This window comes from Musca autumnalis, unplaced genomic scaffold, assembly GCF_047663935.1.
Source record: "Musca autumnalis isolate F117 unplaced genomic scaffold, ASM4766393v1 scaffold_5, whole genome shotgun sequence".
Classification (NCBI taxonomy): Eukaryota; Metazoa; Arthropoda; class Insecta; order Diptera; family Muscidae; genus Musca; species Musca autumnalis.
The window spans coordinates 204451125-204472765 of NW_027412088.1; the positions used below are offsets into that span (position 1 = coordinate 204451125).

The 21641-nt window shown below is 37.1% G+C and overlaps 1 protein-coding gene across 15 annotated transcripts in view; it reads right to left on the reverse strand.

Annotated features, from left to right (window-relative positions):
* Positions 1-21641, reverse strand: part of sm (heterogeneous nuclear ribonucleoprotein L) — a 345011-nt gene that overhangs the window by 228914 nt on the left and 94456 nt on the right. For all 15 annotated transcript variants that reach the window (XM_073990802.1, XM_073990798.1, XM_073990795.1 and 12 more), the window contains one exon: positions 15124-15258. In XM_073990802.1, the coding sequence (XP_073846903.1) occupies positions 15124-15258 (135 nt within the window). The remainder of the gene's footprint in view (positions 1-15123; positions 15259-21641) is intronic.

Sequence of the window (21641 nt, forward strand, 5' to 3'; positions counted from 1 at the left end):
TTTTCCTATGGAAAAGTTCATCGTTGATGAATTTTCCTATGGAAAAGTTCATCGTTGATGAATTTTACTATGGAAAAGTTCATCGTTGATGAATTTTCCTATGGAAAAGTTCATCGTTGATGAATTTTCCTATGCAAAAGTTCATCGTTGATGAATTTTCTTATGGAAAAGTTCACCGTTAATGAATTTCCCTCCAGAAAAGTTCATCGTTGATGACTTTTCCTATGGAAGGGTTCATCGTTGATGAATTTTCCTATGGAAACGTTCATCGTTGATGAATTTTCCTATGGAAAAGTTCATCGTTGATGACTTTTCCCATGGAAAAGTTTATCGTTGATGACTTTTCCCATGGAAAAGTTTATCGTTGATGACTTTTCCTGTGGAAAAGTTCATCGTTGATGAATTTTCCTATGGAAAAGTTCATCGTTGATGACTTTTCCTATGGAAAAGTTCATCGTTGATGACTTTTCCTTTGGAAAAGTTCATCGTTGATGACTTCTCCTATGGAAAAGTTTATCGTTGATGAAAGGAAAGGGTAATCGTTGATGACTTTTCCTATGGAATTGTTAATGACATGTTCATCGTTGATGACTTTTCCTATGGAAAAGTTCATCGTTGATAACTTTTCCCATGGAAAAGTTTATCGTTGATGACTTTTCCTATGGAAAAGGTCATCGTTGATGACTTTTCCTATGGAAAAGTTCATCGTTGATGAATTTTCCTGTGGAAAAGTTCATAGTTGATGACTTTTCCTATGGAAAAGTCATCGTTGATGACTTTTCCTATGGAAAAGGTCATCGTTGATGACTTTTCCTATGGAAAAGTTGATGACTTGTTTTATGGAAAAGTTCATCCCTGATGAATATTCCTATGGAAAAGTTCATCGCTGATGACTTTGCCTATAGAAAAGTTCACCGTTGATGACTTTTCCTATGGAAAAGTTCATCGTTAAAGATTTTCCTATGGAAAAGGTCATCGTTGATGACTTTTCCTATGGAAATGGTCATCGTTGATGACTTTCCCTAAAGAAAAGTTAATCTTCCATGACTTTTCCTATGGAAAACGTCATCGGTAATGACCTTTCCTATGGAAAACGTCATCGTTGATGACTTTTCCTATGGAAAAGTTCATCGTTGATGACTTTTCCTATGGAAAAGTTCATCGTTGATGACTTTTCCTATGGAAAAGTTCATCGTGGATGACTTTTCCTATGGAAAAGTTCATCGTTGATGACTTTTCCTATGGAAAAGTTCATCGTTGATGACTTTTCCTATGGAAAAGGCCATCGTTAATGACTTTTCCTGTGAAAAAGTTCATTGTTGATGGCTTTTCCTGTGGAAAAGTTCATCGTTGATGAATTTTCCTATGGAAACGTTCATCGTTGATGAATTTTCCTATGGAAAAGTTCATCGTTGATGAATTTTCCTATGGAAAAGTTCATCGTTGATGAATTTTCCTATGGAAAAGTTCATCGTTGATGAATTTTCCTATGCAAAAGTTCATCGTTGATGAATTTTCTTATGGAAAAGTTCACCGTTGATGAATTTCCCTCCAGAAAAGTTCATCGTTGATGACTTTTCCTATGGAAGGGTTCATCGTTGATGAATTTTCCTATGGAAACGTTCATCGTTGATGAATTTTCCTATGGAAAAGTTCATCGTTGATGACTTTTCCCATGGAAAAGTTTATCGTTGATGACTTTTCCCATGGAAAAGTTTATCGTTGATGAATTTTCCTATCAAAATCTTCATCGTTGATGATTTTTCCTATGTAAAAGTTCATAGTTGATAAATTTTCCTATTGAAAAGTTCATCGTTGATGACTTTTCCTATGGAAAAGTTCATCGTTGATGACTTTTCCTATGGAAAAGTTCATCGTTGATGACTTTTCCTATGGAAAAGTTCATCGTTGATGACTTTTCCTATGGAAAAGTTCATCGTTGATGACTTTTCCTATGGAAAAGTTCATCGTTGATGACTCTTCCTATGGAAAAGTTCATCGTTTATGACTTTTCCTATGGAAAAGTTCATCATTGATGAATTTTCCTATCAAAATCTTCATCGTTGATGATTTTTCCTATGTAAAAGTTCATAGTTGATAAATTTTCCTATTGAAAAGTTCATCGTTGATGACTTTTCCTATGGAAAAGTTCATCGTTGATGAATTTTCCTATGGAAAAGTTCATCGTTGATAAATTTTCCTAAGGAAAACTTCATCGTTGATGAATTTTACTAAGGAAAACTTGATCGTTGATGAATTTTCCTATGGAAAAGTTCATCGTTGATGACTTTTCATATGGAAAAGTTCATCGTTGATGACCTTTCCCACGGAAAGGTTCATCGTTGATGACTCTCGCCATGGAAAAGTTCATCGTTGATCAATTTTCCAATGGAAAAGTTCATCGTTGATGAATTTTTCTATGGAAACGTTCATCGTTGATGAATTTTCCTATGGAAACGTTCATCGTTGATGAATTTTCCTATGGAGAAGTACATCGGCAACTGAGGTGAAATTTTTCTATAGAAAAATATACCTCAGATACCTGAGGTAAGACAAATATTACCAATATGTCAATGTTCAACTTATTTGTTATCTTTGGGCAATTTTTTTTTTTTGTAGCTAATCGAAGGACCAAATTCTTCTAAAGTCAAAGCACCAAATATCTTTCCAAATAATTATTTCTTAAAAACATTGTTAGTGTTGAAAGAGACTCATCTTCTTGACATTCCGAGAGCGATTCAGGTGGTTAAATATTTTTCGGAAATCTTCTTGGGGGATTTCATACTTACAATTATCACTCCAGACCTCGTTAAAATAAAGAACCAATATCTAGGTTTGTCTGGTCGGCCGGTTGACTGGCTGGCTGGCTGTCATGACAATCATGGTCATAAAGAGAGTTATTATGTGTTAGTTTACATATTAAAGGAGGCACACGCCAACGACGATAATGCTGATGACTAGGATGATGGTTGTAGAGGTGGTTATGGCAGTGGAGGGCGGACGGACTTCAATCACTTAGTTAATCAAGCATTCATGCATGGCATAGATGATGATGTTGCACTAGTGCCTGGTGCTGTGGTCGATCCGCATTTGTCAACTACAAGCCAGAGTTCTAATATAATTGTAAGCATATTTAATGAACTAGAGGAGAATCCAGGCACAACTCCAACCAGGATATGATGGAGTCAGAAACCTATGATTTAATTTGAGTAGGATGAAATAGAACGAACATAGGATGTCAGCTGCTGCCAGCAAATCAAGTATGTCATTGAATTTTCAGCTCATTTCAATGGCTTATTAATAATGTCATCATTTGCATTATGTTTGACATTCTCCTTGTCATTTACTCTATTGCAGGGTAGAGGTCTTTAAAAGTGGCTTCTCGACAACATTAAAGCCTTGGCATTGGCTAGTTTAGAATGCCAAGTTTTGCCAAACTTAATAAACATATTCAGTTTTTTTTCATGTTTTGTTCAGAAATGATTATTACAAACTGATAATAGCCCAAGGGGGACATGATGATATGCAGAAAAAAAAAACAACTAAGGCCGCCCGAAAAAAAAACTTTAGTTTTTTGGGGGACAAAAACCTCATAACTCTTTTTCTGTGGACAAGCCCATTGTCAAGAGTTCATCGTTTGCCTGGGACAGACAGACAGACACAAATGATTGTAGCAGCAGATGTCTGTTAGTCTGCATCAACCAGTCAGCCAACCAACCAGCTAGCCAAGTATCCATCTGAGCATCTACCATTAGTTATTCCTCTCTAAATTCATTTCGTTTTATGTTTTCTAGTCTCTGCCTTTATCCTGCAGGCAGTTAGTTGTTTTTCCATAACCCAATATTTTTTGGCATTGTTAGGCTGCTGCTCTTGGCTTGAGTTGTTTTTAAGTGGTAGATAGATGAGGCCAATATCTGTGGCTTAATATGCAGATATATTGGTTATGCAGCAGCATAAGCAAAAAAAATAAAACAAAAAATTGCCTTGATTAAACAACATTATCTTTACCGGTTTTTGGTAAAGATTGGAGAAAAATTTAATGGAAATACTTAGAAATGCAGAATTTGTAATGTGTGCCCATGGTGGGTATACGTGTTGACGTTATGTATACGTGGCAATGTTTTTAGTGGGACGTATACGTTGTGGCAATACGTATACGCACAAGATGCCAATTGAAGAAAATAGAAAATCTCCAGGGTCAGAGCTAAAAAGAACTCCACAAAAAAGTGCACCAAGGTCTTGAAATGAAGTCATAAGAGTAATTTGTATGTACTTCTTTGAGTTCTTTTTTGGTAAAGATTGGAAATTTTTCATGGAAATACTTAAAAATGTAGAATTTTTAATGTCTATCATGGTGGGTATACGTGTTGGCGTTATGTATACGTGTCACTTGTTCAACTGGGGCGTATAATTTGTGGCAATACGTATACGCATCAAAGAAATTGAAGGAAACAAAAATCTCCAGGGTCAGAGCTAAAAATTCCCAGGGAAAAAGTGCACTAAGGCTTAGAAATGAAATCATAAAAGGAATTTTTGTCAACATTCTTTAGATTCTGAGGTAATTCAAAACTATTTTCCTTTACAGAAAGTTACCCGAATTCCAGCCTCATTTAGTTTTTATGTTTCAATCCAAACCTTCATTACCTTTACATTATGTAATTTTTAACGTAATACAAATTATTGTGAAATCTTTCACTCCCCTCCACTTTTTACAAAGTAAAAGATAAATATTTCCAATATGTCAATGTTCAACTTATTTGATATCTTTGGGCAAAGTTTGCTTTTTTTTACCCCTCCCTAGAAAGTTTTGCAATTAACCAGAGTTGTTTTAAATTGACAACAAACTGTCTCAGTTTTGCCAATGCCATTAAAAACTTTACACAAAAATTAAAAGGGGAAAAGTTAACAGTTAGTCAAGCTGTCTGCACAGTCAGAAGGAAATGTATTGTAGGTTAAATATAATTGCTACAAATTTTCAATTAGAAATTTCAGGGAAAATAGACGAAAAATAAACAAGAACTTGATATGAAGCACGGAAAAGGCACAAAAATCACAAGATGTCAAGGAAATTCCAGGGGTAAGTTGGGAACTCAGGGCCATTTTGTTTCACACACTAGCAGGAGGTTCAGGGGGGTACGTATACGTGGTGTCAACATGCATACGCACTATGGAGCTATTGCAAAATTCGTATTTAATCCACAATATATATAACAACAAGATGTCAAGGAAATTCCAGGGGTAAGTTGAGAAGACAGTGCCCTTTTGTGTCACAGACTATCAGGAGGTTCAGGGGGATACGTATACATGGTAACCATGGAACTTGCAAAAATCTCTTTTTTTAAAGGAATTCCACAGCATTGAGACTGTTTTCTCGCAAAATATTAATCCAGAATATATAAAACTCCAATATATAAAAGGATGAAAGCAATTATGGAAATCCATAGACATTTTTTTGCCATAGATTGGCAGATTGTGGAAAAGTATAAACTTGATGTTCAAAGAAGTATGCAAAAAATCAATTGGAAGGCCTTTTAAAGTAGTTCCTTCTTTTTTTTTCCTCCTAAAATCTTATTTTATAAAGGAAGTTCCAGAGGCATATGGGGAAATTCAGGGCTAATATGTGTCAAACAATAGTTTGAGGTTCATACGCACTCTGGAACTTTTGTAAAAATCTTCCATTTAAAGATATACCACAACCGAGGGACATTTCTCGTCATATACTGGCAAATTGTGGAAATTAAAAATCAATGTCTAAGGAAAAATGGCAAGATGTCAAGGAAATTCAAGGGGTAAGTTGGGGCCATTTTTTGTCATAAACTAGCAGGAGGTTCATGGGATACGTATACGTGGTGACAGCAGGCATACGCACCTTGGAACTTGCAAAAATCTCTTTTTCAACGGGATTCCACAACTTTGGGACTCTGTTTTCTCGTAAAATATTAATCCAGAATATATAAAACCCCAATATATAAAAGGATGAAAGCAATTATGGAAATCCATAGACATTTTTTGCCATAGATTGGCAGATTGTGGAAAAATATAGAATTGATGTTCAAAGAAGTATGAAAAAATTCAATTGAAAGGCCTTCTAAAGTAGTTCCTTCTCTTTTGCTCCAAAAATCTTATTTTATAAAGGAAGTTCCAGAGGCATATGAGGAAATTCAGGGCCAATATGTGTCAAACATTAGTTCGAGGTTCATGGGGGTGCGCATACGTTGTGACAGCATGCATACGCACTATGGAACTTTTGTAAAAATCTTCTATTTAAAGATGCACCACAACCGATTGGCAAATTGTGGAAATTAAAAATTCAATGTCTAAGGAAAAATGACAAAACTAAATTGAAAACTGCTACTCCCCCTAAATTTTTATTTTATAAAGGAAGTTCCAGTCGCATACGGGGAAATTCAAGATATTCAGAGGGCGTATAAGTTGCGTCAGCATGTAAACGCACTATGGAACTGTTGCTAAAAATATATATTTGAAGGTATTCCATAGCTGTGGGACTCTGTTTTATCCTAAAATATTATTCCAAGATATGTTACGAACCAACTATGGGAATCCAGAGGCATGTTTGCCATAGATTGGCAAGTTGAATAAAATTAAGGTTGGGGGGAAATAAGACAAAATTTAAATAGAGAAGCCTTCTGAAGTTGTTCCCATCTCTATTCCACTTTTTTAGGGTATTCCACACTATAAAAAGAACGGTTTATAACCAATTATGGAAATCCAAAGACATTTCCCGCCATACATTGGCATACTGAGGATATATAATCCAATGTTAATGCAAATGAGACAAGACTAATCTGAAAGGCATTCTAAAGCTGTTTCACTCTCTTTTCCTCCTAAAATTTAATTTAAAAAAGAAAATTCCAGGGCAAATAGGAGAATTCAAACCTAATTTGTACAATAAATTATCCGAAGGTTCAAGGGTGCGTATACATGGTGTCAGCATGTATTCGCACTATTGTTCCATTGCAAAAATCACATATATGAAGGTATTTTATAGCTTTGAGACTCCCTTGTCTTCTAAAATTTTATTTCACACTATATAAAGAATGGTTGATAACCAAATCGTGAGACATTTTTGCCATAGATTGGCAGATTGTGAAAATTAATAAAAAATCAATGTTAAAATAATATGACACATCTTATTTGGAAGGTATTCTAAAGTAGCTTGACTCTGCTTTTTATACTAAAATTTAATTTTATAAAGGAAGTTCCAGAGACAAATAGTGAAATTCTGGACTGCTTTGTTCCATACATAACAGAAATTGTGGTGTGCGTATACGTAGTGACAGCACTTATACGCCCTATGGAACCATTGCAAAAAGATTATATTTGAAGCTATTCTACGGCTTCGGGATTCTGTCTTCTACAAATTTATTCCAGAGCATATTTGTCATGGATTGACAGAGTGGAAGCTAATAAAGTCAAGTTTGGAGGAAATATGGAAAAACTTAATTTAAAGGCAGTCTGAAGTTATTCCCTCCATTTTCTTCCTCCTATTATTCTATTTAGTATTTAACTTATTATTATTTTTCTCACAATTAATATATTATTGTGGAAATAAATAACAACAAAGTCGATGGTTACGTATACATGGTGACATTATTTATACGCTCCACAGAACTTTGTTCACAAAATCTTAAATTTAAAGGCTCCTGACATCTTTTTCCGGACAAATATTATTTTTCTCAAAATTAATTTTAACAATACACAACTGCTTTGCAACGTCGTAACAGCTTCAATGTCAAACGTTTTCAATTTCACCACAAAACGACAAACTGAAATAGACAGACTGTCGGCGAAAGCCAGCGACACTCAAATGTGAAAACCAACTGTAAATATTTGTGTTTTTTCAGGTGAAAATGAAACCAAATTAGAAATTGAAACTTATTTTGAAAACCAAAGAACAAAAAAAAAACACTCACACAGACCACAAATACACATATGAGGAAAAACCTCCTCTGGCAGCAGAAAACCACATTTTTATTCATTACCGGGGTATCTGGTGTGATTGCTGGTGGTGGTTTGCGTTTGTTGTTTTGTCATCAATATTGACAACAGTGTCACAGGTGGGAGGGTAGCGGAATTGCTGATAAATTTCATATATGTACGTAGGTTTCTCACATTAATTTCAAATTCTGAGTAGAGAAATGGGCTTTGAATATAGGACAACCCACGGGAAAAATTAGATGACTGCGAACTGAGTAAGAAGTCGTGGAAATTCAGCGGAAAAGGGGAGTAAAAACTAGGATGAAGTGACCGAGAGCCAGTGATCGCTGTATCGACGGCAATTTGGTGTTTGAGAAAATTGTAGATAAGTTCTCTAAGGAATTCCTGCCTGACAAAAGTGCTCAATGATGCCGGGAAATACATGAGCTTTATTTTTGTAAGAAATAATTAATTGCCTCTAAGATTTTGCCACATCTTGTCCACGGATAGAACAAATCTTACGTTATAAAACTTTATCCTATTGCAATCTCCTAAGTCGAGAGAAAAAAACTCTTTTGGGCAAATATTTTCCTTAAAAAATCTCTTTGAAGGTGAAGGTAATTTCTTGTAGGCTCTTACATATAGGCATGATAAAATAACGTCAAATATCAAGCAGTTTTAAGGGGTAAATAGAGAAAATTAGGACTAATTTGTGATATTCTCCAACTGGAGGTTTAAGGGTGCGTATACGTGCTGACAAAATGTATACGCACTATGGAGCCATTGCAATATTCGTATATTTACAGGCATTTTAAAGATGTTGAACTTTTTTTTCTTTTCTTCAAATTATAGACAAGTTCTCGAAAGAATTCCGGCCTAACAAAGGTGGCGTAACGAGGCCTGAAAATACATCACCCTGATTTTTTAAGAAATAATTAGCTCTGGCATTTTACCAAATCTTGTCCACGGATAAAACAAATCCTAAGACATGAGAAAAAACTCTTCTGAGACAAATATTTCCTTAATAAATCCGTTTTAATATGAAGGTAGTTTCTTTTAAGATCTTAAAAAATTGGGGAAGAGTTCTTTGCTGCAATGCAAAGAACTAAGGGAACTGATGAGTCCAAGTGGCGTTGGACGAAACTAGTATTCTCTGCCCTTCCCTAAAGTAAATCAATTTTAACTACCACACTTTAAAAACTTGTTGTTTTTAAAATTTGAAAACAACAAATCTGTGATACAGCTGGGTCTTACATTAAAAATAAAAAGTTAACACACACACACACAACAAAACTGCCAAGTGAATCTGATCTTAAAGGTAGATATGATAAAATAACGTCAAATATGAAGCAGTTTTAGGGGGCAAATAGTAGAGTTGTGTCGTTCATGAACGAACCGGTTCAAAGGAACGATTCCGTGAAAAGAACGAACGGATCCGTATCCAGCGCATTCTTTTATATCGTTCATTTAGATCCCCGATGACCGAGTCATTGCTGCTTACAAAACAAAACCACCACCATTAGCTTTGCATACACACAAGCACACAAGCAAGCAAAAAAAAAAAAACGAATGCATTGGTTTTGCAGTCAAGCAGCACAAATTTCCACACAAAACAAACAATGATTCAGAGAGCTACTCTCGCTCAGTAACAACACATCTCGGTCATATCTTTCTTTTGCATCATTCGTTCATCTGGTTCTTTCATATCAAATCCAGAAACAAAACCACCCCCATTAGCACACAATGTGTCATTCGTGAACGAACATTTTCAAAAGAACGATTCGGTGAAAAGAACGACGGAGTCATATGCAGCGGAGAACGAACGACTTCAAAAGAAAATAACACAGTCAAATGTATTGTTGAACGAAAAAGAGCCAACGAACGAAGTGAAAGATCCGGATCTTTTTGGTGAACGGAATGAAAAAGATCGATCCGCTTAATGAACGAGATTGCCCAACACTAGCAAATAGGGAAAATCCGGGCGAATTTGTGATATTATGTAGCACGAGGTTCAAGGAAGCGTATACGTGGTGACAGAAGGTATACGCACTATGGAGCTATTGCAAAAATCGGATTATGGATCCTTTTTTACCAAAATTTTTCTTCCGCAACATGTAAAGAACGGTTAACAACCAACTATGGAGGGAATCCAGAGTTCATTAGTTGCAAAAACATTTTTTTGTTTTAGTTTTTGGGATCTTTTCTAAGAATGAAGTTGTAAAGCCCGAGACAGATAAAAAAATAAGGTCAACAATCAAGTAGTTTTAAGTGGTAAATTAGGTTTAAGGGTGCGAATACGTGGTGATAACACGTATACGCACTATGGATCTATTGCAAAAATCGTATATTTATAGGCATTCTAAAGATTTTCGACTCTTTTTTCAACTAAAATTTTCTTCCGCAACATATGAAGAAGGTTAGCAATCAACTATGGCGGGAATCCTGAGTTCATTAGTTGCAAAAACATTTTTCTTTGTTTTTTTCGGATTTTTTCAACGAAATTATGTTGAAAAGCCAACAGCAAATGTTCAATAAAGGAGAAAGCCGACATTTTGTCTAGAAAAAAGTCTTTGAAGCGAGGTTTTTTCCATTTATTAATTTTTCAACAGAAAAATATACCTCTGCCACGAGGCGAACTTTTTTCCACAGAAGAAATCTCAAGAATGGAGCTTTTGGGAGCCTTTTATGGAATTAATTTTAGTTGGGACCCTTTCCTACAAAAAGATTGCTGTTTATGAGCCTTTCTTACAGAAAGGATGCCGGTTAAGACCTTTCGTACAGTAAAGGTCTCGTCACATAAGACGATTTCTGGCTTAATTCATTAAGTTGCATGTTCTTCCGGCTTTAAGTCAAAAGTCAAAGCATACGAAAATCGTGTTTCAGCACACATTCAGCCGCGAGGAGATGCGGCAACTCTACGAGGCCTTAAGGGTGCTGAAAAGGAGCCTTTCCGTTCTAATAAGGGGCCTTTCGTACAGTAAACTTGTTTATAAGCAGCCTTACGTACAGAAAGATTGCTGATTCGGACTCTTTCATACACAAAAGGTGCTTGGTAGGATCATTTAGTACAGAAAATGTGCCGGTAAGGAGTCCTTCTTACAGAAAGGCTGTTGGCAAAGACTTTTCTAGTGGAAATGGTGCCGGTATGGAGTCTTTCTAACAGAAAGTGTGTCGACAAGGAGCGTTGCTTACAGAAAAGATGCTGGTAAGGAGTTCTTCTAACTAAAAGGGTGCTGACAAAGAGCCTTTCTCACAGAAAAGATGATGGAAAGGAGACCTTCATGCTGAAAGGGTGCTAGTTAAGGACCCTTTGGTACAACAAAGGTGCCTGTTAGGTCTCTTACCGTACGGAAAGCATGCTGGTAAGAACCATTTCGAACGGAAATCGTGCTGGTTAGGAAACTTTCTTGCAGAAAGGGTGCTGGTAAGTAGCCTATCTTCAGGAAAGGGCGCTGGTAGGAAGCCTTTTATACAGAAAGGATGCAAATTGGAAGCCTTTTTATGGAATTAATTTTAGTTGGGACCCTTTTCCTACAAACAGGTTGCTGCTTAGGAGCCTTTGCCGGTTAAGACCTTTCGTACAGTAAGGGGTGCTGAAAAGGAGCCTTTCCTAGAGAAGGGGTGCTAATAAGGAGCCTTTCGTACAGTAGGCATGTTGAAAAGCAGCCTATCGTACCGAAAGATTACTTGCCCGGACTCTCTCATACACAAAAGGTGCTGGTTAGGATCATTTAGTGCAGAAAAGGTGCCGATAAGGGGTCCTTCTTACAAAAAAGGTTGTTGACAAAGACTTTTCTAATGGAAATGGTGCCGGTAAGGATTTTTTTCTAACAAAAAGTGTGTCGACAAGGAGCATAACTTACAGAAAAGATGCTGGTAAGGAGTCCTTCTAACAGAAAGGGTGCTGACAAGGAGCCCTTCCTACAGAAAAAATGGTGGAAAGGTGACGTTCATGCAGAAAGAGTGCTGGTTAAGGCCCTTCGTACAGAACGGGTGTTGGTTCGGACCTTTGGGTACAACAAAGGTGCCTGTTAGGCCTCTTTCGTACGGAAAGTATGCTGGTAAGAACCCTTTCGAACAGAAATCGTGCTGGTTAGAAACCTTTCTTGCAGAAAGGGTGCTGGTAAGTAGCCCTTGTTACAGAAAGGGCACTGGTAAGAGGACTTTTATACAGAAAGGATGCCAGTTGGGATCCGTTTTTATAGAAAGGGTGTTTGTAGGGAGTTTTTCTTACAGAAAGTGTGCTGTTAAGGAGCCTTTCTAACAGTTAAGGTGCTAACAAGGAGCCTTTCATACAGAAAAGATACCGGAAAGGAGACTTTCTTGCTTGGAAAGGGTTCTACTAAGGAGCCTTTCTAACAGAAAGAGGGCTTGTTAGGAGCCTGTCTTACATAGTGTTGATAAATGGTGCTGATTAGGACCCCTTTTCACAGAGAGGGTCCTGGTAAGGACAATTTCTTATAGAAAGGGTGCCGGTAAGTATCCTTTCTTCAAGAAAGGGCGCTGGTAGGCAGCCTTTTATACAGAATGGATGCCAAATTGGGATCCTTTTGTATAGAAAGGGTGTTGGCAAGGAGTATTTTTTACCGAAAGTGTGCTGTTAAGGAGCCTTTTTAGCAGATAAGGTGCTAACAAGGAGCCTTTCCTACAAAAAAGATACTGGAAAGGAGACTTTCTTGCAGAAGGAATGCCGGCTAGGATCATTTTGTATGGAAAGGGTGCTGGTAAGGAGCTTCTCTAACAGCAAAAGGGTTGGTTAGAAGCCATTCTTACTGAGTGTTGGTAAAGAGATTTTCTTACAAAAAGGGTGCTGGTTAGGACCCCTTCTCACAGAGAGGGTCCTGGTAAGGACAATTTGTTATAGAAAAGGTGCCGGTAAGTAGACTTTCCTACAGAAAGGGCCGAAAAGTGTGCTGTTAAGGAGCCTTTCTAACAGATAAGGTGCTAACAAGGAGCCTTTCATACAAAAAAGATACTGGAAAGGAGACTTTCTTGCAGAAGGAATGCCGGTTAGGATCCTTTCGTATGGATAGAGTGCTGGTTAGGAGCGTTTCTAACGGAGAGAGGGCTTGTTACAGAGTGTTGGTAAAGAGACTTTCTTACAAAAATGGTGCTGGTTAGGACCCCTTCTCACAGACAGGGTCCTGTTAAGGACAATTTCTTATAGAAATGGTGCTGGCAAGGACTATGTTTTTATAGAAAATGTTTTTTTTTTTTTTTGTAATCCCTGACTATTTTGAAAAGCAAAATATAAGTCGTCATCAAAAAAAAATCGCCAACCCTCCTGAAAGTGCTTTTTGTGGACTCTTTCTTACTGAAAAGGGTGCTGATTGGGGAAACTTTCTTATGTAAAGAGTGACTGTTGTGACCCTTTCTTATAAAATGAGTGGTGGTTAAGACCTTTTCTTACAGAATTGGTGCAGGTAAGATCTCAACCATGGGTATAGATGCATTTTGGGACATTTTCCTTTGGTAAGGCTCATGTTTGGAGCCCTTACATATAGAAACGTTGCTGTTTGGGGCCTTTTCTTATACAAATCGTGCTAGTTATGAAAAGGGCACAGGGTAGAATCCGTTCTTATTGAAAGAGTGTTGGTTGATACAACATCTCATTGATTGGTTGCTTTTCGGACCCCTTTTGAAGGGAGAAGCGTCTGTTAGGTGTCTAATAAGCGAAGATAGCAAAATTTGTCTGTCCCTGAAGAGACCATCTTTAATGGACAACAATTCGCCCAAAATTGTTGATGTTTTTTATCAAGGAAAAATTATTGAGATGTCCTCAAAACTCTCTTCCTGTCTTTCTGCTTTGAACTGGAAGACAAATTTGTAACTGCATTCCTCATACAATCTTCTTCCAAATTTGTTTTTTGCAGCACTGCCACAAAACTAATCCTCTTCAAACTCTAAATCTTATTTTCCCAAAAAAAAAAAAAAAAAACACGACAAACATGAAATATGTCAAACAAGAACCCAGACGGAATTCACAAAAAACATGGTTCCCAAAACAACAAACGAAAACAAAAACGTTTCTTTGAGGACATTTGAAAAACGTGTAGCAGTTAAGTCAACAACTTGCAACAATTTGCTGGTGCTTGTTTTTCCGTTCTTCCTTAACTTGCCATAATTCAGCAAAAGTGTTGTAAATAGTAATCCCTTTAAGGATGTTGTTTGCGTTGTTTACTTTGTCTTTATTTTACTTCGGTTTCTTCTTCCTCTATTTGCCTTAAAGAGAAGTGTAAAACACCACATTTTGTTGTAGTTATCCTCCGTTTTATTCTGTTTGTTTTCTATTGTTTTTATTGTGGTGGCTAGGATTTTGAATAACAAAAAGGAAGTAAAGTTTATCTAGGTCCCACAGCTGGTAGTAATGCCAGGGGAGGGGGGAGAGAAGGATAATTCTAGTTGGCACACGTCTTGCTGATGGTAATGGAGATTCATGATGATGATGATGAGTTAACCATTCAAGAAGAAACGAACGCATTGTGTTTCCAGCCATGTGGGTTTCCGTTGCAAACGTTTAGGGGGTTTTGTTACTTGTTGTTGTTTTTGTTGTCATCCTTTAGTCACGTTTACATAAACATTACTTTTGTCTTTCACACCTAGATTTGTTATGCATTTAAATGTTGTTGCCACAAATAATAAAAAAAAACAGCAACAACAAGAAAAACCCTTTTGAATGTTGGAAAAAAATTTTCACAAAATTCTTGTTGTTGTTTGTTTGGATTATTGCTTTCTGTGTTTTTGCCTGTTCGCCTGCTTCGTTGCACTTATTGTTGCTGTTCAAGTGCCAGTGTAACACTTAAGTACTTGAGTGGGTCGTTGCTTTTGCTTTATTGTACCCTTAACTGTTGTTATCCTTGCCAGGAAACTAACAACCAACAGCAGGCAGGCGGGCAGGCAAAGCGACTGACAACAACAATAAAAGATGGCTGGCTATGTGATGTCTGTGTGTGCGTGTTTGTTTGTCTGTTGTAGCCTGTTATATCCTTTAAAATAATAAGCGAAAAGGTTGTTGCACGCCAAATAAAATAGTTGCAACAATTCCTGCGTCCGTCTGTCTTTCGTAGAGGATTTTCGTATAATTCCTGTTACTTCCCCAGTATTTTAATAAATTGTAATCTTTTTTTTAATATTACAAATGATAGTTTAACAAAAAATAATAAAATAACAAATTGGTCTACTTACAACTGTAATCGGGTAGAATGGATTTATAATGGTGAAGAGCAAAATGTGATTTGGCCTTGTGGATTCGGGGCGTTTTCTTCTTAGATCGTCATTGGATTTATTCATCAAGGGCTGTTGTTGACTTTGAGCGGTTGTCTGGAAAAGGGAAAGAGAGAAAAATTGATTAATTTAAAAATCTACAAGAGAAAGGATAATTTTACTTAGAGATAACTATTCCGCAAGGCCTAGAGATAAAACTACTCCGCATTGCATACAGGAAACACATCCGTAGAAAATGTGGAAAAAAATATAATTTTGTATACAAAAATTCCAAACTTAACGGAAAGCGTATAGAAAAGAGGCCAATGAAGACCCTATAAGATACCTTTCTTATAGAAAGGGTACTCTTAAAGACCTTTCATACAGAAAGGGTGCTCTTAAGGACCCTTTCTTATAGAAAGGGTGCTCTTAAGGGCCATTTCTTATAGAAAGGGTGCTCTTAAGGAACCTTTCTTATAGAAAGGGTGCTCTCAAGGACCCTTTCTTATAGAAAGGGTGCTCTTAAGGACCCTTTCTTATAGAAAGGGTGCTCTTAAGGACCCTTTCTTATAGAAAGGGTGCTCTTAAGGACCCTTTCTTATAGAAATGGTGCTCTTAAGGACCCTTTCTTATAGAAAGGGTGATCTTAAGGACCCTTTCTTTTAGAAAGGGTGCTCTTAAGGACCCTTTCTTTTAGAAAGGGTGCTCTTAAGGACCCTTTCTTTTAGAAAGGGTGCTCTTAAGGACCCTTTCTTTTAGAAAGGGTGCTCTTAAGGACCCTTTCTTATAGAAAGGGTGCTCTTAAGGACCCTTTCTTATAGAAAGGGTGCTCTTAAGGACCCTTTCTTATAGAAAGGGTGCTCTTAAGGGCCCTTTCTTAGAGAACGGGTGCTCTTAAGGACCCTTTCTTAGAGAAAGGGTGCTCTTAAGGACCCTTTCTTATAGAAAGGGTGCTCTTAAGGAGCCTTTCTTTTAGAAAGGGTGCTCTTAAGGACCCCTTCTTTTAGAAAGGGTGCTCTTAAGGACACTTCTTATAGAAAGGCTGCTCTTAAGGACCCTTTCTTATAGAAAGGGTGCTCTTAAGGACCCTTTCTTATAGAAAGGGTGCTCTTAAGGACCCTTTCTTATAGAAAGGGTGCTCTTAAGGACCCTTTCTTATAGAAAGGGTGCTCTTAAGGACCCTTTCTTATAGAAAGGGTGCTCTTAAGGACCCTTTCTTATAGAAAGGGTGCTCTTAAGGACCCTTTTTAATAGAAAGGGTGCTCTTAAGGACCCTTTCTTATAAAAAGGGGTGCTTTCAAGGACCCTTTCTTATAAAAATGGTGCTCTTTAGGACCCTTTCTTATAGGAAGGGTGCTCTTTAGGACCCTTTCTTATAGAAATGGTGCTCTTAAGGACCCTTTCTTATAGAAAGGGTGCTCTTTAGGACCCTTTCTTATAGAAAGGGTGCTCTTTAGGACCCTTTCTTATAGAAAGGGTGCTCTTAAGGACCCTTTCTTATAGAAAGGGTGCTCTTTAGGACACTTTCTTATAGAAAGGGTGCTCTTAAGGACCCTTTCTTAGAGAATGGGTGTTCTTAAGGACCCTTTCTTAGAGAACAGGTGCTCTTAAGGACCCTTTCTTAGAGAAAGGGTGCTCCTAAGGAACCTTTCTTAGAGAACGGGTGCTCTTAAGGAACCTTTCTTAGAGAAAGGGTGCTCTTAAGGGCGCTTCCTTAGAGAAAGGGTATTCTTACGGACCATTTCTTAAAAAGGGTGCTCTTAAGGACAATTTATTATAGATAAGATGCTCTTAAGGACAATTTCTTATAGATAAGATGCTCTTAAGGACCCTTCCTTAGAGAACGGGTGCTCTTAAGGATCTTTCCTTAGAGAAAGAGTGCTCTTAAAGACCCTTTCTTATAGACAGGGTGCTATTAAGGACCCTTTCTTAGAGAAAGGGTGCTCTTAAGAACCCTTTCTTAGAAAAAGGGTGCTCTTAAGGACCCTTTTTTAGAGAAAGGGTGCTCTTAAGGACCTTTTTTAGAGAAAGTGTGCTCTTAAGGACCCATTCTTAGCGAAAGTTTGCTGATAGTGACCCTTTCTTAGAGAAAGGGCGCTCTTAAGGACCCTTTCTTAGAGAAAGGGTGCCCTTAAGGACCCTTTCTTAGAGAAAGGGCGCTCTTAGGGACCCTTTCTTAGAGAAAGGGCGCTCTTAGGGACCCTTTCTTATTGAAAGAAATTTGGTGTTTAGTGTTCGTTGGGGGTATCCATTTTTCCCCTCTAATTTTTTCGGTATAGGTCCACGCTTTCATATAGTCCCCATTTAACGGTACCTCCCGATTATCGGTATTGTGTAAGTTGTTGCCTAAATAATCCACCGAATTGGCTGAAAATTGCTGTTTAGTCTTCATTTGGGGTATAAAACTTTCCATATGAAAATTGTCGGTATAGGTCCACGTCTGGTTGTGACGTCAATATCCCGCCGAAGTGACTGAATTTTTTTTTTAGGATCTTGTCAGACATATCTTGAAGACTCAAAACCTTCGAGATTTCCTATACAATGAGCTTGGGGTATTCGTGTTTTTCTTCAGACATGTCTGACAAAAATCTGAAAGAATTCGGAGTTGTATATCGTCACCATAAATGCCCGAAGACGTAACCGACATGAAAATCGAAATTCGTTTTTTGACGTAATCTAATAAAGCTAAAATACATGCTCTGGCAAAATTTCAAGCTTCTACGTTTAAAAACAACGATCCTATTCAAGAAATGGCATTTCAGAAAATGGGATAATATCGCGATTTTATTGTAATGGAGGATCTCAAAACTAAGCAATTCAGTGGTTTTGGTTTTTTATTCGTAACGACTCATAACATTACCAATAAGTGAAAGAAATCGTAACCCCACATTGGACGCCAATGAACCATCGTTTTATGGAATCTGAAGGGATTTTATTTTTCTCAGAACTTAGAAATATTTCTCCAGCACAAGAAAATCCATTCTCTATTCCAGGCTAAAACCAACAATTCTTCCATTTAAAGTGACCCTTGTGAACCATAGTATTACTCATTTTCACCAACAACCTTCATCGGAAAGGAAATATAGCGTCATTTCTTAGCCTCAAATGTAGCTGTTAAGGGCTACCTAGCCTTCTGCCTCTCCAACCCATCCATGCCGTTGCATTATTATTAGCTGGCAGCATAGCAACCTAAAAATCTATTGTCAAGAAATTTGACATTTTTGTTGTTAAAAAATGTTAAGTGTTGTTGTTGTTGCTGCTTTTGCTAATTAACGCCAAATTATATTTGAAACTGAAGTATGCAGTGATGAAGAGCTAAGGACCCACCAGTCAGGGTCCCCAAATAACATGCGAACTGATTATGTCGAAAATAAAACGACATTTTAATTAGACAGAAGAAGTGGAAGTGGATGGACAGGCGACATGGCAGGCCAAAAGCAGCCAAATGCAAGGGTCTTAAGCATTTTTTATATTTCTCCTTGAGATGAAGATTATAGAGAGGAAAAGTTGATGGCAACAACAACATGAAGTACACAAAATTTAACAACATTTAAAAAAGTGAGCACCCCTCCTCCCCTTCTCTTAAACACTAAAATAAATGACAACTAACAACACCTGTAAATTTTTTCTCATTAGAAATTCCATTCCAATTCGCAACGCAACAACAACAACAACAGAAAAAAAGGAATGTAGAACAACGACAACAGCAACATTCAAATGTTGTCTAACTTGACGAACAGCAACGAGTATTTGCGTCAATATTTCGCGTACCACCAAATGATACATTTTTTGTGTTTAATTGCTGCTAAGAAGTACTTGTGTGTGTGTGTGTCGATGTGTGTTTGTGCTGCGAGTGCATAGGCCAAAAAAGGGGCCACACAAGGTGACTACATACGTACGGACATACCGACATACGATGAAAAGTAGTGCTGCTGGACTTTTTGACAACTATCAGGGTAGCAGAGCATTTAAGTTACGACCGCCATGACCTGTAATAATCGCTGCGTACTTTGTGTGTGTGTGAGCCAGTAAGCGTGTAATTATTTAGACAAGTGGTCATTACAGAACTTGTCGTCGTCGTCGTGCACATAACTTTGCAATTAGATCTGTAGGAATGGGTAAATGAAAGAGGGGAGAAGGGGGAGAATTTTGGGGAACGTATGTACTCATACCACCCTATAAATAAAACAGAGGGAATTGTGTTTTGATTTGGGAAGACCAACCGCGGGATTTTTTTTTTACTTTCCTAAAAGAAAGTATTTTTGCTCTCTCTCCTCTCTCACTCTCTTAAAAATGGTTTCCAGTTTTACCACTTTTTGGGGTTAAGGAACGGTTTGCAGGTTAAAAATGGTAACAAATGGTGAAAATGGTAACCTCAGGTAAGTAAAGGAACACAACTATTATGGTGAAGGGTATAAAAATTAAATGGTGCACTGGTCGTCATTTAGAGTCTCCATCTGTCTCTTGAAGGCCATTTGGTTGGCAAAATATGTAACTTTTTCTCAAGAATCTCAGAATCTTAGGTTTCTCACTAATATAAAATCTTGAAAATCGAAATTCTTTCAGAATTTTGTCAGACAAGTCTGAGAAAGACCTGTTTTACCACAGATTCGTGGTATAGAAATTCGTGAAGGTTGCGACTATGTTCAGATATGTCTGACAAAATTCTGAATAGTTTTTTTAAATTAAACGGACCAAAGACCTTCCCTTTAATTTCCCATCAGACTCTTTATGTATATTGGATAAATAAAAAATCCTTTTATTGGCAAATTATGAACCTTTGTTCAAGTCGTATATGCTTTACTAATTAGCAATAAATGTTCCTCAGGTTTAAGACCCATGTTTTTTTTCTCCTAGCAAAGTGAAAACATATCTAAAAGTCACGTTCACCTCGCTCATTAAAAAAGAAAATTTTATTGTCTATTATTTACTGCAAATGTTGGCAATAAATGAAGATACTCTACTTGAACGCTTATTACTTTTCTTCGTCTTCTTCTTATTCCTCTTATTTCCTTTCCCATATAAATCAACTTTAATTATCATTTATTAAAAACTTGGCAAAGTAAACCAAATGCCATAAAGTTCAAATTAAAAGAACAAACTGGCAACTTCTTAAGAAAAACAAAAACTCAAAAAAAAATACCTCAGCTAAATGGACAAATTGGTTGGTGGAGGTGCTATGCCATGAATAACCCCACATTTGGTCATAAATCAAAATTTCTGCTTTTATAAACAGCTAATAAGCCATTACCGTTAGTGATTATTGGTAGCTTGGCCAGAGTTGAGAAAGAAAAACAAAAAAACACGACAAATTTATAGCTACACAAGGTGGTGTCATGACTCAATTACTTTTCAGCGAAAGGGCCGGCCATTTGTGTTTTTTGCCAGCTAAAATTAAGTCCACAAACGGCCATCAGAAGCAAAAAAAAACACAAAAAAATATTCATTGAAGTGTCTTCAAACACATCATAAAAACCTTGCTGGCAAATGACATTCTATTACAGCCACAAACTTAACTAACCTTCCTGCCCAAGCACCAACCAAAACAATAGCTGGCACTCAGGAAGAAAATCTCTTCCAGAAATACAACATTAATTAGTCGATTAGTCGAAATCATGACTCTCCGTTTTTCGTTAAATGTTGGGGGTTTCAGCTAAAGCAGTATAGGGGAAAAAGTGATAAAGGGCAATGGTTTGGGCTTCTAATGAGGCCAAAGCCCAGCGAAAAAGACAGAAAAAAAACAACCGCAGCAGCAGCTGTTGTTTGGTGTACTTTCCACAATGACTTGACTCTTAAGGTAAAGTTCGAAATTATGGCCAGGCAAAAAGGTCATGTTTTTTTGTTTCTTCTTTTTTCTTTTCATTTGTTTTGGCCTTTCTCCTGAAAAAAGTTACACACATTTCTTTTTGTAATAATTTTTTTTTCTTATTTTGTTTTAATGTTTGCCTTTGATTTATGATAGCAGAAGCTGCTGCGCTAATTTTTTGTGTCCAGTTTTTCATTGCTGGGAATTTCTCGGCTTTTGGGAGTTAATGGGAGGGGCGTTAACGAATTCGGGTTTTTTGGTTTCTTATGATAATTATGATAAAATGACAGCATTAAAAATGATAAACGGAAGTCCATTAAATGTTCTTTAATTTGTTCTTAAGCAAGGTTGAAATACTTTAGTTTTTGTTGTTGTTGTAGCAAAAAAAAGTTGTCGTCTCTGCCGCTGAAGTCCATTATTCGGTCATAGAGAATCGGCAAAAGTGATAGTCGGGGTTTAGCTGGGCATTTTTACAGGTGCTGCGTATAGTGTGTTCATAGACCACATAAACCGCCTGGGTTTTATTATATTTCTCTGATGTGACGTAGGTGTTATACAAGTCCGAATGGTAGGAAGATCACAAAGATCTTTCCTAAATTGTCTGGTTGAGGGAATTCTATCAACATCCTGTTACCAGTATAAAATTCGATGATCCACTGATATCACGAGTAGGTTGCCGTTGTAACAGGTTACA